Below are 15,710 nucleotides of genomic sequence, written 5' to 3'. Positions count from 1 at the left end.
GTTTGTTTGACACAATGGTGCATGGATGACCAATATCTGGAACCCAGGGCATCTCTTAAAAGTTCCATAGCTAATAGTAAAAATTAATTTAAAAAAAGAAAAATGACAAGATCATTAAAGACACAGAATATCAGGAATGATGATTTGGTTCACATTAGTAGACAAAGAACCCCAATAATAAAGGTCAACCTGAAATTAAGGGAAAGAATGAATAGAAAGGACAAGAAATAAAGGTATAAAAGTTAACTAAAATCTCATTGCCAGTTATCATGAGTTATCTCATGACAGTCAAAGCAATGTAGCAATGTATTGAGTAATTTTACAATCTGTTCTTAGTGTTACAGATTTTCTAGGGAGGATTATAACATGACCTAGAAAGGAAACTAACATTGGAATTAACTTCGTCCAGAATGTTGAGGATGTTCTGTTTCTTTTTTGGAAGGAAGAGAGTGAGACTACCTTAGCAGCAGCATCTTGTTCATTGAAAATATAAATATAAGCTCCTTTCATAAAGTTCAAATACCATACAAAAGAGTGTTTATGAACGCTGTACAGCTCATGTACACCTATTTCCCTCAGCTCAAAAACCTACTTTTATATGCTCTCCTCTGAGATGCCAGGAGTAAAATCTACCTATATTTCTTATCTACCAGGAGACTTATCAGTTTCTGTCAATAGGAGTACACTTTAGTGACAGTGGAAGTCCAGAGGAGGGAAGAAAAGGCTTCGTTACACGTTCACAATAAACTATCATATTAAGGAGAACTTGGGACAGGTATTCGAGGAGAATGGAGGAAGAATGAATTGAAAAACATAAATGAAAACTGTCCAATCATCAATAATATTGTATTCATTTCGTATGGTGACAGATGGTAATTAGACTTACTCTGGGGATCATTTCAAAATGTATAAAAACATTGAATCACTGTGATGTACACCTGAAATGAATTGGATACTGTATACCAATAATACATAAATAAAAAAAAGAAAAAACATATTAAAAAATAATAAAATTGTCCAATCAGGAGAAGTCTTGAAAATGCTAAAGTTTCTGAGCTCCAACCTGAGGCTGGCTTTGCAATCACTATACACTCTCTGTATGTCATTTCTTATTAATTCTAGGGTCAGGATGGAGCTCTAACGTGAAATTCTAGAACGCTTTGTGTAGAAGTTACTTCCCTTCCAAGAACAAATGTCGAAACCAAATTTTCTTCATGGCATCCTTCATCTCCATGTTTCTCAGCGTGTAGATCAGAGGGTTGAACATGGGGGCAATGATGGTGTAGAAGAGAGCAAACACTTTGTCTTCTGGAAGTGTCGTGGCTGGTCGAATATAAATGAAGAGAACAGGCGCAAAGAACAGAATCACAACTGTGACATGGGAACTACAGGTGGACAGAGCTTTGGTGCGGCTCTCTGCAGGGTAAGCCCTGATGGTGTACAAAATCAGAAAATAGGACGCCATCAAAATCACAAAAGCCAGCAAGGCAATCAGACCTGAATCGACAATTACCAAGACGCCAATTCTGTAGGTGTCAGTGCAGGCCAGTTTCAGGAGAGGATACACGTCGCAGAAGTAGTGATCTATCTCATTGGGGCCACAGAAGGGTAAGAAGATGGTGAGAAGGAACTGGCTGGCAGAGTGTAGAAATGCCCCCGTGCAGCAGGCTGTGATGATTGTGTTGCACCTCTGTCTGCTCATGATGACCGTGTAGTGCAGGGGCCTGCAGATGGCCACATAGCGGTCATAGGCCATCCCCGTGAGGATGAAGATCTCGATGCCTCCGAGAAAGTGGAGGATAAAGAGCTGTGTCATGCAGTTACTGTAGGAAATGGTCTTCCTCTCTGCCAGCAAATCAATCAGAAGTTTGGGTGTCACTGTTGATGTGTAGCTAAGGTCAGAAAGTGAGAGACAATTAAGGAAGAAATACATAGGTTGGTTAATGAGTGGACTGCATGTGATGGAAATCATTATGAGCAGATTGCCCATCCAAATGGCAACGTAGCAAAATGAAAATAATATAAAGCAGAGGATTTCAACGTTCTTGTTTTGAGAGAGTCCCAAGAGAATAAACACGGTGACGTTGTTTCTATTTCCCATGATCCAGTGCAGTAAGAATGCATAACAGCCCCCTGGGAAGACATAACACACAAGTCAGTGTCAGAAACGTGCATGGAGAATATAGATGATGGCACTAATATCATGAAGGTATATTTAATGGATATGATCCCAGCGTTTGGGAAAATAAAATATAATATGTAATATTTTTTTTCCGATTAATCTCATGATGATTTCCATAGGTCAGTCTTTCGGGACATTAGGTTCAATCTTGACATTAATAAAAATTAATGCAGTTCATCGGTAAATTTTTTTAAAAAGAAGTGTAAAAATTCTTAGTAGTCGCCAAATGTTTTCCAATTCTAAAGGACTATACAGCTAAGTCTTTGTAAAGGACATATCTCTGGGTCCCTGACAAACTCAGATTTGTCAAAGATGCAAGTATAAGTCATCAAAGTTTTTGGTAAATGATATAGAAGTAAATGTGAAACTTGACAGTGGTCACTAGTAAAATATATGCTTCCCCCAAATAGCCTCAGAATGAGGTAGAAAATACAACTAATGATTCATATATGATACGTATACTTTTACAAAGTGAAAGACAAACATTTCTTGGCAGGAGGCCCCTGAATTGGTTTGAATACTTTTTTTGGATGGCTTGTTTATCTTTGTCTTAGTGATTCGTGACAGTAAGATGACGGTATTTTATATCAAAAGTACACTTATTTCCATAGGCACGTCAATAAAAATCACATACTTAAATGAACCACAGAATGAAGCAAAGTTAAAACTGAAAAGAAAAGCAGAAGTCAGTTTCACCTTTATGGTTTTGCTCTTGACTCAGTGTATCATAATTTGCAAGTCATTTTCTTCACAGTGGTTTGAATTATAGTACGAATTTGTTTCCCATACCTGTCCCATGCATGCCCTTTGCCAAAGAATCTTGTTGCCACATAACTCAAAGAAAATACGTTTGGGAAGTGTTTCTATGGAAAACAAATGGTTGAGACCCAGGCTCCATTACTAATTATACGAGTCTGTGAATTTAGATACCTACCAACTTTTTTTTTTCAACTTAAAGTGTCTCACTTGTAAAATAAGTAAATCTGCCTGAACTTTGCCACAAAACGGTGGAGAAACTAACTCAAACAATCAAAAAATGGCTCTTGCTTTATTAAGCGTAGGAGTTTTCATTGCTGATTTTATTATATTAGTGCTACTGTTACCAAATCAGTAAAGTTGTCAATAATTAAGTCCAATAAATGTTACTCCCATGTAGAAGTGGATTATTTAGAATGGTAAAATAACTTTGAGACCTGTACTAACCAAATCATTTTGTTTTAAATAAGAGTGATTTGGGGGCACGTGGGTGGCTCACTCGGTTGAGCAACCGACTTCGGCTCAGGTCATGATCTCACACTCCCTGAGTTCAAGCCCCACGTCAGGCTCTGTGCTGACAGCTCAGAGCCTGGAGCCTGCTTCTGATTCTGTGTCTCCCTCTCTCTCTGTCCCTCCCGCACTCATGCTCTGTCTCTCTCTGCCTCAGAAATAAATAAACATTAAAAAATTTAAAAAATAAATAAATAAGAGTGATTTTAATTAAAAGTATATAGAAAATACAGAGGTGCCTGGCTGGCTCAGTCAGTAAAGCATGCGACTCTTGCTCTTGGGATTGTGAGTTCAAGCTCCATCTTAGGCATAGAAATTATTTAAAAAAAATAAAATCTTTTAAAAAAAGGTTTTTAACAAAGTATATAGAAAATACATAGAAGGAATAAGGGTAGGTTCAATCTCAATCTCTTTATCATTCAGCAATTATGCTAAACTTATAAGATTTGATATGTGAAAAGGCATGCAAGTTAGTTGGGGTTGGCCATACTTTCTGCTAACTTACTTGGGGCCTCTGGGCTAATGAAAAAAATAACAGGGGTGCCTGGGTGGCTGAGTCTGATTATTGATTTTGGCTCAGGTCATGAGCTCACAGTTTGTGGGATCAAGCCCACGAACAGGCTGTCAGCACTGAGTCTGCTTGGGATTCTCTCTCTCCCTCGTCCCCGGCTCACGCTCTCCAAACAAGTAAATAAGTAAATAAATAAATAAACTTTAAAAAAGAAAAAAAAAAGAACATAGAATGGTAACCACATGATCCAATTGTTTTGTGTATAAATTTTGACCTCAAAATGCATCTCTAATACCTATCATCTTTCTTTACATTTTGTGGTATATCTTCTGCTCTAATCTTGTAGCGACAATTTCTCAATTAATTTTTAAATTCTCCCATCACTCTCTTTTAAAGAGATTAAGTTAACTGTGCCACCCACCAATTACAACATTCATTTACAAAAGGGCCTTAAAACAAATGAATTTATTTCTTTGGTACAATTCTAAGATTTGCAGTTAGCTTACAGAGGGGTGCCTGCATGGCTCAGTTGGGTAAGCATTGGATTTGGGGTCAGTTTATGATCTCCTGGTTCATGAGTTCAAGCCCCACATTGGACTCTGGGCTGACGGTGCAGAGCCTGCTTGGGATTCTCTCTCTCCCTCTCTCTCCCTGTCCCTCCCCCACTCACATGCATGCTTTCTCCCTCTCAAAATAAATAAACTTTAAGAAAAAAAAAGAGTTAGCTTAGAAATAACCATTGAAAAGTAAGTTTTCATGACTCCAATGATGCCATCGTAATGGCTTCTTACATGTAAACAAATATACAATCTTAAAAATAACATTTAAAATATTGGTTCAGCCAATTCTTAAAGTAATTGCTTGTTTGTTTGAATGAGCATAAATAAAACCATCATTTTAATCATGTACATAGAAATGAATAACCACCTGAATTGTTTTTCTTCTTCCCCTCTGCCAAAACTACACAGGGAAATTTTGCTTCAAACATGAAATTAATTCTCTGACAAACTAGTTGTTGGATTATGCAGGCAAAATCAATCTGTTTTCACTCAATACAAAATCAGTTTTCCAACTAACTAAATTAGGCCTAATCTTCTAACCAAACAATATTTCTAAATATATGGTTCAATTTCCAATTTTCTTTATTCTTGGGTCCATAGGAAGCACTTAATTTCCCTTCCTTTTCTTTCATTTCAATGTTCCCAAACTTGTGTGGTTCACCAAGTATAAATTACCACCTATATTTCTAGCTTCTCAATTTTAGAGTGCAAGAAGATCTCTAGTCTCTCTTTTAATGTTTATTTATTTATTTTGAGAGAGGGAGAGAGTGTGCATGAACAGGAGAGGGGCAGAAAGAGAGAGAGAGAGAGAGAGAGAATCCCAAGGAGGTTCCATGTTCACCACAGAGCCCAACATGGGGCTCGATCCCACGAACCATGACATTATAACCTGAGCTGAAATCAAAAGTCAGTGGTTCAACTGACTGAGCCACCCAGGTTTCCCACTAGTTTCTACTTTTGATTCAGTTATCAATTTTAAGTGTGACCTCTGAAATTCATTCCCCTCAATACTTTCAACTGTCTAAAATGTAGACAAATTATTTGTTCCCTAAATAAATCAGAGAGTTCTGAATTTCAAATTTAAAAATAGATGAATGAGAACTTTGAAAAAAACACCATCTAAATGAATATAGTATTAAGCGCAGTTTGACACACATACAAGAGTAATAACACCTTCCGGAGATAGAAATTAGTTGAAGCTTTCCTGATAAAGTATACATAGAATATCCAACTAGTATTTAGCAAAACAGAATTTGAAACCAGAGTTTTCTGAATCTAGAGCCTGAGTTCATACATAAAGGGTATAGAATCAAAGCAACAGAATAAATGTAATGTTTAAAACCCCCTTTCTCTTATTATTTCATGCAAAACCAAATAACCTCCAAAATCATGGTCCTTAAACCCTTTCAACTACTATAATTTTGGTATGCAGATGGCCAAAGAGATGATGAATGAAGCCAAAGTCTCTAAGTCTATACCATACAGACAATACTCAAACGAAACCATAAACTCCCTCTGTTCCTCTCTCCTGCATATGTAGCCCAATTATCAAGAGGAACAACATTATGCTCACGTAAGTGAATAAAATGCACTGAATCTTGTGATGCTCTCACACATGAGGAGTGATGCTAGCCACAAATAGTCCCTTTGTAAGAGCAGTGGTTAGAAAAAAAGAGATTGTAATTTATTCTCTGCTATAGCTCTTCCCTCCCTTTAGGCATTTGTACTTAGGGTCCCCATCCTAAAAAGGATAAACCCAGTCTTGATAATTTATCTGTTTTGGTTAAGATTTTGCATTTTCGTTAAGATTTTGCAACCCTTGGGCTGTCTGCTCTTGTTAAAGTTTGGGGAAACCTTTGACATAATGAGGTGAACTTGCTTGGGTTTATATTCTGACTGCCATGAACGAGCCCATGGACCCATTCCGTTATTTTACTATGCTATCAGTTAGTCTAATAGTTCTTATATTACCTTCCAATTTGAGCATTCCCATGTGCCTACCATAAAGTTTTAAACCCTCACAATAATTCTCACAAGGAAATATCACTAACAAACTGATTTTATTATTAAAAAGGAAGCTGACTCATAGAGAAATTAAATAATTAGCCCAAGACCATACACGCAAATAGTACAGTCAAAATCTGAAATAATATATATCTCACTTTGCAATGCACTTAGCAAAATGTTACGTAGTTACCACAGTTACTGGTACTTAGTGTTTACTCAATAAATATTTGATATCGTAATTACTTAGAAGATTGTCTCACTGACCCCAATATTTCCATTTTTGCCCTATGCCAAAATAAACCCTATACGTTCTTGTTTTTTGTAATCCTAAATTCCTGAAGGATGGGGAGACTGTTTTATATTCTGCCTTGAAATAGTTAAGAAGTGCTGGCACAAATTTAATTTTGAATTTTAGCCGTCTAATCTGTATGATCTTTGGCATGTACTGTTTTTCCTCAGACCATCATACTGCCAATGGATGAGTCCATCGCTGGTGAGTATGTTTACCTCCCAACACTGTTGTGAGAATTAACTGGATAAAATGGGTAAGTCACCCAATACATGGTAGGGACTCAATAAATATTTCTAACTATTTTATCTTTGTTCTGTCTCTTGTCAAATACAGGCTACCATTATTTAACCAATAATCAGTAAATGTTTGTAAATGATTAAAAGAAATAATGGCAATGATTTCAAATGGTCTAAAATAATTGAAATTATTGTCATTACAGTTATTGCAGTCAATAAGGGAGGGCAAGAAAAATAAACAGAGGTAAGGTAAACAGAGACTCAAGTTTTGAGATGCTTTCATTTGATTTTTCAATGACCTCAGGAGGGTATTCAGTTAACATAACGCTTGGGGATATTTGTTGTTGTTGTTAAAGGAGAAAGGAGAAATCAGTTATCATAATAGTGGTTACTGGAGGGAGTGTACTTGTCCTCTGAATTTGAGTTTTACCATTTTCCTTGGTGACCTGTGAATCCGTTTCTTCTAGATCAATACTTTATCAACTTTCCAGCGAGAGTTCTAAGAGTCCTTTTATTTTTTTTAATTTGAAATTTGCTGTCCACCTAAGCGTCATTTCCCTTTCACTGTCTGCCTGTCTCTTTCGGATGTCATATTACACTTTCAATGGGCAGCTCTTTGAATTTATCGCTGCCCCAAGCTCAAAACAAATTAGGCTATAAAATTCAGAGAAGATCCCTGTATTTAACTTTAAATGACAGTCAGTCTGTTAGCTATAACACGGAGGCAAAAGTAAATTTAGCTGATAGCACACACTGAGGCAGGAAAACAAGAAGGGAAGAGAAGTAATTCACCACACACGTTCCTCCACTTTGCTGTGGATCTGTCCGTATTTCTTCTTTTCAGTGTTTTTCTTTCCTCCCTGAAATTCTAGTCATTCGCCTCTGCTATTTCATTTCAGCTTCTTGAATTCACATTTCACTCGGCATAACTCGTTAGCCATTCTCAGAAAAACAAAAAACAAAAAACAAAAAACAAAAAAACCTTGTATCATTTCAGAGACAACTGACACCAATCACTCAAGCAACATTCACACAAACGAGGAGAAGTCATATGTTCCGAGTGACAGTCTGAAGTCAAGCGGCGTATTTTTTATATCCACAGGGATCAAATCACGGTCTATATTTTCATCCTCTAAATTACTCCTAGAGATGTCCAAGCTCGCATGAATAATACTTAATAGACTATGCATTATAAAACTACATTTCTTTTATTCTACCGCACTGACTTCTTTCTGAGGAGTTTGGATTTACCTTCCCCAAATCATAAGTCCACCATGTAGATTTCCTTTAGATCTGAGTTATCAGACCAAGTGCAGTGAGGATACATATGATCTGGATTATAAACAGCATGCAAGCCACAATTAACATTGCGTGTGATTTAGGAATCTGTCATTAGAAATTCCTCCTGGGCCCCAATGACTGAATTCTCTGCACCTGAGGAACTGTGTCATGAAAACAAACTTGAGGGATTTTTTTCTTCAAGAAGATTTTTTTCTTCTATCCTTTCTCTAATCTCTGCAAACGGACAGGAGTAAAGGACAGCCCTGGCCTTCACGGTGGCTAACGGTCTTCATCTGTCCTCAAAAACTGTCCTATTGTATTCTCTATGAGAATTACAATGAGTTTTAGTTCATTTCCAAGAGTATAGGTAAATTTCTGGAAAACTTGTAAACTAATAAGGCTTAGTATTATTTTGTATTAGTTTTGGTTTAGAAAATTAAAAAATAATAATTGGAAAAACAAAAGCTGCATTTGAACATGTTTCCATTGTTTCCCAAGTCCTTCTATTATTCCTGCACAGCTGTCTTTCCTCCTTTTTCTCTGTGTAAAAATTGAGCTGACTTCCAATGTGCTGTGTGAGCAGAATCAATAATGCAAATTCACACTGAGGGTTTGCCGTGTATCATGTCCTAAGTACTCTTGTTTAATTTTCACGAGGACCCTGTGTTCTTATTTTACCCATGAAAAAAATCTCTGTAACAGCTAAGATAAATACTTTGCCTGAGGTTGCCAGGCAAGGAGATGCAGATAAAAGTCAAGAGAATAGGTAATTCTGGGGGCAGGGGAGAGAGTGAGGACAGGAAGGCATATATGGTTGACTCTGGAGATGATGTCATTGTTCTACTCTTTGGTTCATATGGAGATTACAGGGATATTTCTTTTCCAGTTCTTTTCCCCAACCCTGGCCCCCACCTCTCTCTCTCTCTGTCTCTCTGTCTCTGTCTCTCTCTCTGTCTCTCACAAGTTTCTTTGTATCTTTTATTTCTATGGGGAAAATACATAACAAGACAACCCTAAAACCATATCCAAGGCACTGAAGCTACCCAGGGCCAAGTGTGAATTTGGTTTTGCCCTCAAAGAATTAACTTGAAAACAAGTCTAGGTATTTCATTTTGGTCTATTCCCCACCCTCCTAAGGAAACCTGGTTTTTTTTTTACTTTATTGAGGAATCATTGACAAACATAAAGCATACATTATGATGATTTCATACGCATATATATTGTGGAATTATTATTAAGACATTATTACCTCATTTCACATAGCTGACCACTGTGTGTGTGTGTGTGTGTGTGTGTGTGTGTGTGTGTGTGTGTGGTAAGTATGTTCAGGATCTACACTCAGCAGCTTTCAAGTATACAAAACCATATTCTTAACTGTACTCACCGTTCTGTGGTTACATTCTCAGAACTGATTCTTCTCATAACTGAAATTTCTACCTTTGACCATTGAAACCTGATTTAAGACATTCTGACATTTTGTTTAAAGATACTTTCTCCAGTCTAGGTCATGTTTTTACAATTATTCCTGTTCTCAGTGCAGAACTTCCATCAGATCCCCTCTGGGCTTCCAGTTTCCCCACCAGGCAGCCATATCCAGGCTCTGTTTTGCAACCCCTACCCCTGAATCTTTCTAGCTTTACTTCCTCAAAAAAGGACATTTTACTTCATCAAAAAAGGACTCACCATCCTCCAGGGTGAAAATATCCACATGTGTCTTGCTGTACTGGCTTTTTAGACAATATCAATTCAAAAAAGTACATTTAGTATCCGTCTAGCCAGATAAAAACACTATCAATATATATCATATGTGTACACATATACATTTTTTCAAACCACTCTTTCAGGCATCATAGCATCACTAATTCTTGAATTAGACATAAAGACCAAATAAAACCAGTTTCTCTACTTCTTCTTCCAACAGTAATAACTTACATTCAACTTTTTGGAATATTTTAATATGGCTTTCAATCTTGGCTTTTTGCCTTTTGTTTTTACATATTTGAACATCCTATGAGTTTTATATCTTCTTATCATGAATTTCTTATTTAACTTTATTAATCAATGTTATAACATTTTCCTCTGTACATGAAATTCTTAATGGAAAATACCTTAGTAGAAAATTTCAGTTTCTTTGGTGATACAATGCATTTAATAAAAATGTTGTATATTGATATCAATGAGAAATATAGTTAAATAATAATACCTTTTTTCTTGCTCACATTGTCAGTGAAAATGGGAATCAAAAGCGCCTTGGGGATTGATTTCACTACAGAATCTTAATAGTTATAGTAGAATTTGAGGGGTCAATGTAACATAAGTAGTCTGTGACTTAAAAATGATGAATGAGCTAATATTAACCCATAAATCACAGGAGGGAGAAGAATATGCTTTCAATAAAGGCTGTTGTGATGTATCAGCACATAGTCTAGCTGGGTTTATCCACAGAACACATTTTGAATAGGTAAAGCTTGGATAGAATCTGGGCAACTCTGAAGGTTAATTAAACAAGCATTTGCTAGCTGCCTATCTTGTATAGTTAAACCTCAATTTTAGCCATTTGGAGAATTAATTATAAATTATGTTTCTCTAAATAACATGTTATCTTCTTGGTGGGTTCCTTTCCTCACGAAACGGAAGAAGAAATCTGCATCAAGACATAGCCATTGAGGGGCGCCTGGGTGGCTCAGTTGGTTAGGTGTTCAACTTCAGCTTAGGTCATGATCTCACCATCCACAAGTTCGAGCCCCACATCTGGCTCTGTGCTGACAGCTTGGAGCCTGGAGCCTGTTTCAGATTCTGTGTCTCCCTCTCTCTCTCTGCCTCTCCCCGACTCATACTTTGTCTCTCTCTGTCTCTCAAAAATGAACGTTAAAAAAAAGAAAGACACATCCATTGAGTAAGAAAGACGGAAATAGTTATAGGACTTCTGTTGTAGATGTTTAAAGTCTTAATTAAAACTGTTCCATGTATCTTAACCACTAATCTATTTCTCAAATGCAATTTCAATTCATAATTTCATATTTAAGTGACATTAATGACTTTCCTTATCAGTTTTATATTATAAATGAGGAACGGATGATGCATAGATGTTTGTTGATTTGACCAGAGTCATGCCATAAAAAACTTGGTAGACTGCCATGCATTTCAAAGTGTGAGGACTCCTTGTCCTAAGTGCTATTAAATGTGGCCCATGAGGATGAAGGCAAAATATGCCAAGTATTTATATTCTGATTTCCCTTTAAGGTTTTTATATTGATTTATCCCTTATGGTGTTCTGAAACTTATCAATAAAGTAAAATATTTGATCAAAAAGAATATGTGGTTAGTAAAATTATGAAGCCCAATTGATATGCAGGTGTCTTTTTATTCTTTGCATAAATGAAAGACAGTAGGACACAGAATAAGGCGTATCCCTCCCTCTCAATCTTTTTCTCTCAAAACCTGTAGACATTGTTACACTCTCTCCTAATAGTAAGTGATGTCGTCTAAGCAAGCACAAGACTCATTGTTTTTTTAATTTTTTTTAACATATATTTATTTTTGAGAGACAGAGAGAGAGTGTGTGAGCAGGGAAGGGGCAGATAGAGAGGGAGACATAGAATCTGAGGCAGGCTCCAGTCTCTGAGCTGTCAGCACAAAGCCCGATGTGGGGCTCGAACCCATGAACCATGAGAGCATGACCTGACCCGAAGTCGGGCGTTCAACTGACCAAGCCACCCAGGCACCCCAAGACTCATTTCTTATTAGTAATTTGTCAAAATTGTAATTTATAGAATTCTTCTCACACATAAATTTGCTGCAATTTGCATTTCGTATCATTTTCTCTCCCTATCCTTCCCTTTCATTTTGTATTACTAGTGACATTATTTTTTTGAAATTCTATTGCATTTTGTTTTCAAATATAGTTCATGTTTTCAAAATAATTCCATTGATAATACTACAGTGTTACCCACCTTCCTATGAATGTCTATTTTTTCCAGAAAGATTTTAATTATTTGTATCTTATTGATAGTACAAAAATATGTTCTTCCAATTTTTTTTTCTAATTCTCTTGAGAAATCTTTCTCCTAAATTTGCTTTTCTCAATACCTACAAATAATGTGTTCTATTTATGGACCATGGTAGTAAATCTTTTAATATCACAAATAACTGTGTTTTGTTGTTATTATTTCATTTCTCACCTTAAATGGAAAAAAGATACATGTAAGAACTACGCAAATGGAAGATTTATTTAAATTTTTTTTTTCAATTGGCTCCATTTTTGTCCATTAGGATGGAAATTTAATTCATCTCTCCTGTCTATATATCAAGACAAGCTGATATGTGCAGTTTCTCCCAAATTCAGTTTCCTTTTTTTAGTTTTATGTGTTTATTTTAAGAGAGAGAGAGAGAGCATGAGCAGTGGAGGGGCAGAGAGACAGAGAAGGAGAGAGAGGGAAAGAGAGAGAATTGCAAGCAGAGCCCAACTCCGGGCACAGACTCATGAAATGTGAGATCATGACCTGAGCCGAAATCAAAAGTCTGAGGCTCAACTGACTGAGCCACCCACCCGGCTGCCCCCCAAAATGCAGTCTTTTCTTTTATTTTTTAGTTTTTTAAATATTTATTTATTTTTGAGAGAGAGAGAGAGAGAGGGAGAGAGAGAGAGAGAGAGAGAGAGAGAGAGAGAGAATGAGACAGAGCGTGTGTGGGGGAGGGACAGAGAGAGAGGGAGACACAGAATCTGAAGCAGCTCCAGGCTCTGAGCTGTCAGTACAGAGCCTGATGCAGGGCTCAAACTCACAAACCATGAGATCATGACCAGAGCTGAAGTGGAACGCTTAACTGACTGAGCCACCCAGGCGCCCCCCCAAATGCACAGTCTTGAAGTCATTCAACTAATTGAGCTTTACTGGAAAGGGAGAAGATCTATTAATTTTCTCATTCTGTCTTTCCACATTCCGAACATATATGATGTAATAAACACTATAATGGAAATGTAAATTACCACCTGTCCCTTTGTCCCCGCCTATGAAATTTTAAGGCAGATGGGACTGGGAAAAGTTGCTGTAACTCCCCAGAGGACCAGTGTAGCCACGCCTTCTTCTTTGCAACTCTAAAGCAAATTATCTGCCTGAATTTTTTTCATCACATAATTTATTGCAGAGTGTGATCACATAAGATTCAGATGAATATTCTACAGGAAACAAAATTCGATAATTAAAAACATTCTGTTTTAATTTCGGAAAACCACTTTTAAACTTGTTCATTTCTCCAGAGGGCCAAAATGTTGTCGAATCCCCGTGTATCAATTTCATATGCAAATGAATATTAAAATTAGCTGTCAGCCTCACAGCTCCATAACTGACTACTGGGTATGAGAGCCCCACCGTTCACTCAGCCTGGAATATGTTTAATATGCAGATGCCCTAAGCCAATCTCAATTCTGCTGGTAAAATTGTCACCTTCTCACAATGCTTCGGCTCATCATCTCTGACATTTATAAAGTGAACGATTTGGTTTCGGTGATCTGAACACCAACAAGCTCTCTGATTCCAAGTCTACTTTTACTCCTGCATAAACTTTTTAGCACATTGAATAGGACAAATCAATTGTGTTTTTCTTCTGAAAATATCATTTGAAACCAAACTTTTCTCATCGCGCTTTTCATCTCTGTATTTCTCAGGGTGTAGATTAAGGGATTGAACATAGGAGCGATGATGGTGTAAAATAGAGCGAATATCTTGTCCTCGGGGAACGTGGTCGGAGGTCGAAGGTAGGCAAAGATTGAAGGCCCAAAAAATAAAATGACCACAGTGATATGAGACCCACAGGTGGAGAGGGCTTTGCGTCTTCCTTCAGCCGACTGATGTCTTAAAGTGAATAATATGACAACATAAGACCCAAACAAGAGAACAAAGGTCACTAAAGCAACCAGACCTGAATTGGCAACCACAAGGACACCAGTGATGTAGGTATCAGTACAAGCAACTTTCAGCAAAGGGAAGATATCACAATAGTAGTGATTGATTTCATTGGGGCCACAGAAAGGCAACTGGAATATCATAGAAAACTGAGAAAAAGAATGGACGACCCCACCAGCCCAAGCAGCCAAGACTAGGAGATTGCACCTTGCTCTGTTCATGATAAGCAGGTAGTGGAGAGGTTTGCAGATGGCAGCGTAGCGATCAAAGGCCATGACTGTAAGGATGAAGATTTCAATCATTCCCAAAAAGTGCAAGGAAAAGACCTGTAACATGCAATTACCATAAGAGATGGTTTTTCTGGCCAGCAGCAGATCACCTATCAGTTTGGGTGTCACACAGGAGGTGTAGCAAATGTCCATAAAGGATAAGTGACCGAGGAAATAGTACATTGGTTGGTAAAAAAGGGCACTGCATCGAATGGAGACAAGAATTAAGACATTTCCCACCAAAATGGAAACATAACAAAACAAGAAGAATACAAAGCAAAAAAATTGTATGTTCTGGTTATAGGAAAGTCCCAAAAGAATGAATTCTGAGATGTTCCTCTGACTTCCCATAAATTGTGTGCTATGTACAGATAACTGAGCATCTGGAAAGAAAAAATTTGAATGAAAACATTGATAATATTAACACAATCATAAATAAATTTCTAATTAAAGCAAAAAGCTAACTCAACAAATCACAGAAGGTAAATCATAAATCAATATTATTATGTTTTTTTTCTTGGGAATCAACTGCTTCCGCTATGATTTTTTAATTTTTTCAAATAGTCTGTCATACTGATAGTGTTAAAAATACATTTGATTAAATTTTGAAAATATCATGATTTAAAAATTACTATTTTCCAAACAGGAGTTCTACTACTGTTATTTATAACATTGAGATAACAGTGGCATTAATTTAATGCATAAAATTTATCTTATTCCTCATTTCCCTTGTGTTCATTACTCACAACAGGCTTTTCATCCCAGGTAACGCTCTTTCCCCAGCATGATATGGAACATTCTCCTGAATTGCCTGAAGGCATACAATCAAGGAATGCAGTTGCATTTAAAAACAAAAACAAAAGCACATTTGCCTAAATTGTGCGTTGAGTGATTCGGATTGCAAGTAATATTCTTTGAAATACATGGGTGGGAATGGAATCGGTAGCACATAACCCAAAGTCAATCTTGCTGGCTATGTTATGACACAAAAATAGTTGAAAACACAGCACAGAGCAGATTTTATCAGTGACATTTTGAAAAAGAATTAGAAAAAATATGTAGATCTCTTATTTTGGTTTTAGTGTACATGCATGTTTTAAGGTAAACTCCATCGTCATTAAACTTAATAATGGACATAAATTTAAAAAAAAGAAAGCACTAATGGAAATGGAGGACTTTGTAGTCTCCCTTTTTTAACAGGAA

General features: G+C 36.8%; 2 protein-coding genes across 2 annotated transcripts; both read right to left on the bottom strand.

Moving 5' to 3' along the window:
• Positions 1–1,171: 1,171 nt before the first annotated feature.
• On the bottom strand, positions 1,172–2,101 carry LOC125177035 (olfactory receptor 4P4-like). Its single transcript, XM_047879047.1, has one exon. The coding sequence runs from the start codon at positions 2,099–2,101 to the stop codon at positions 1,172–1,174; it is 930 nt and encodes a 309-aa protein (XP_047735003.1).
• Positions 2,102–13,922: 11,821 nt separating this feature from the next.
• Positions 13,923–14,858, bottom strand: LOC125177070 (olfactory receptor 4P4-like). Its single transcript, XM_047879099.1, has one exon. The coding sequence runs from the start codon at positions 14,856–14,858 to the stop codon at positions 13,923–13,925; it is 936 nt and encodes a 311-aa protein (XP_047735055.1).
• Positions 14,859–15,710: the final 852 nt, after the last annotated feature.

Source organism: Prionailurus viverrinus, chromosome D1 (assembly GCF_022837055.1).
Source record: "Prionailurus viverrinus isolate Anna chromosome D1, UM_Priviv_1.0, whole genome shotgun sequence".
In the NCBI taxonomy this organism is placed as follows: domain Eukaryota; kingdom Metazoa; phylum Chordata; class Mammalia; order Carnivora; family Felidae; genus Prionailurus; species Prionailurus viverrinus.
The sequence above is the reverse complement of the archived record's forward strand: the minus strand, read 5'-3'. Positions and strand labels throughout refer to the sequence as shown.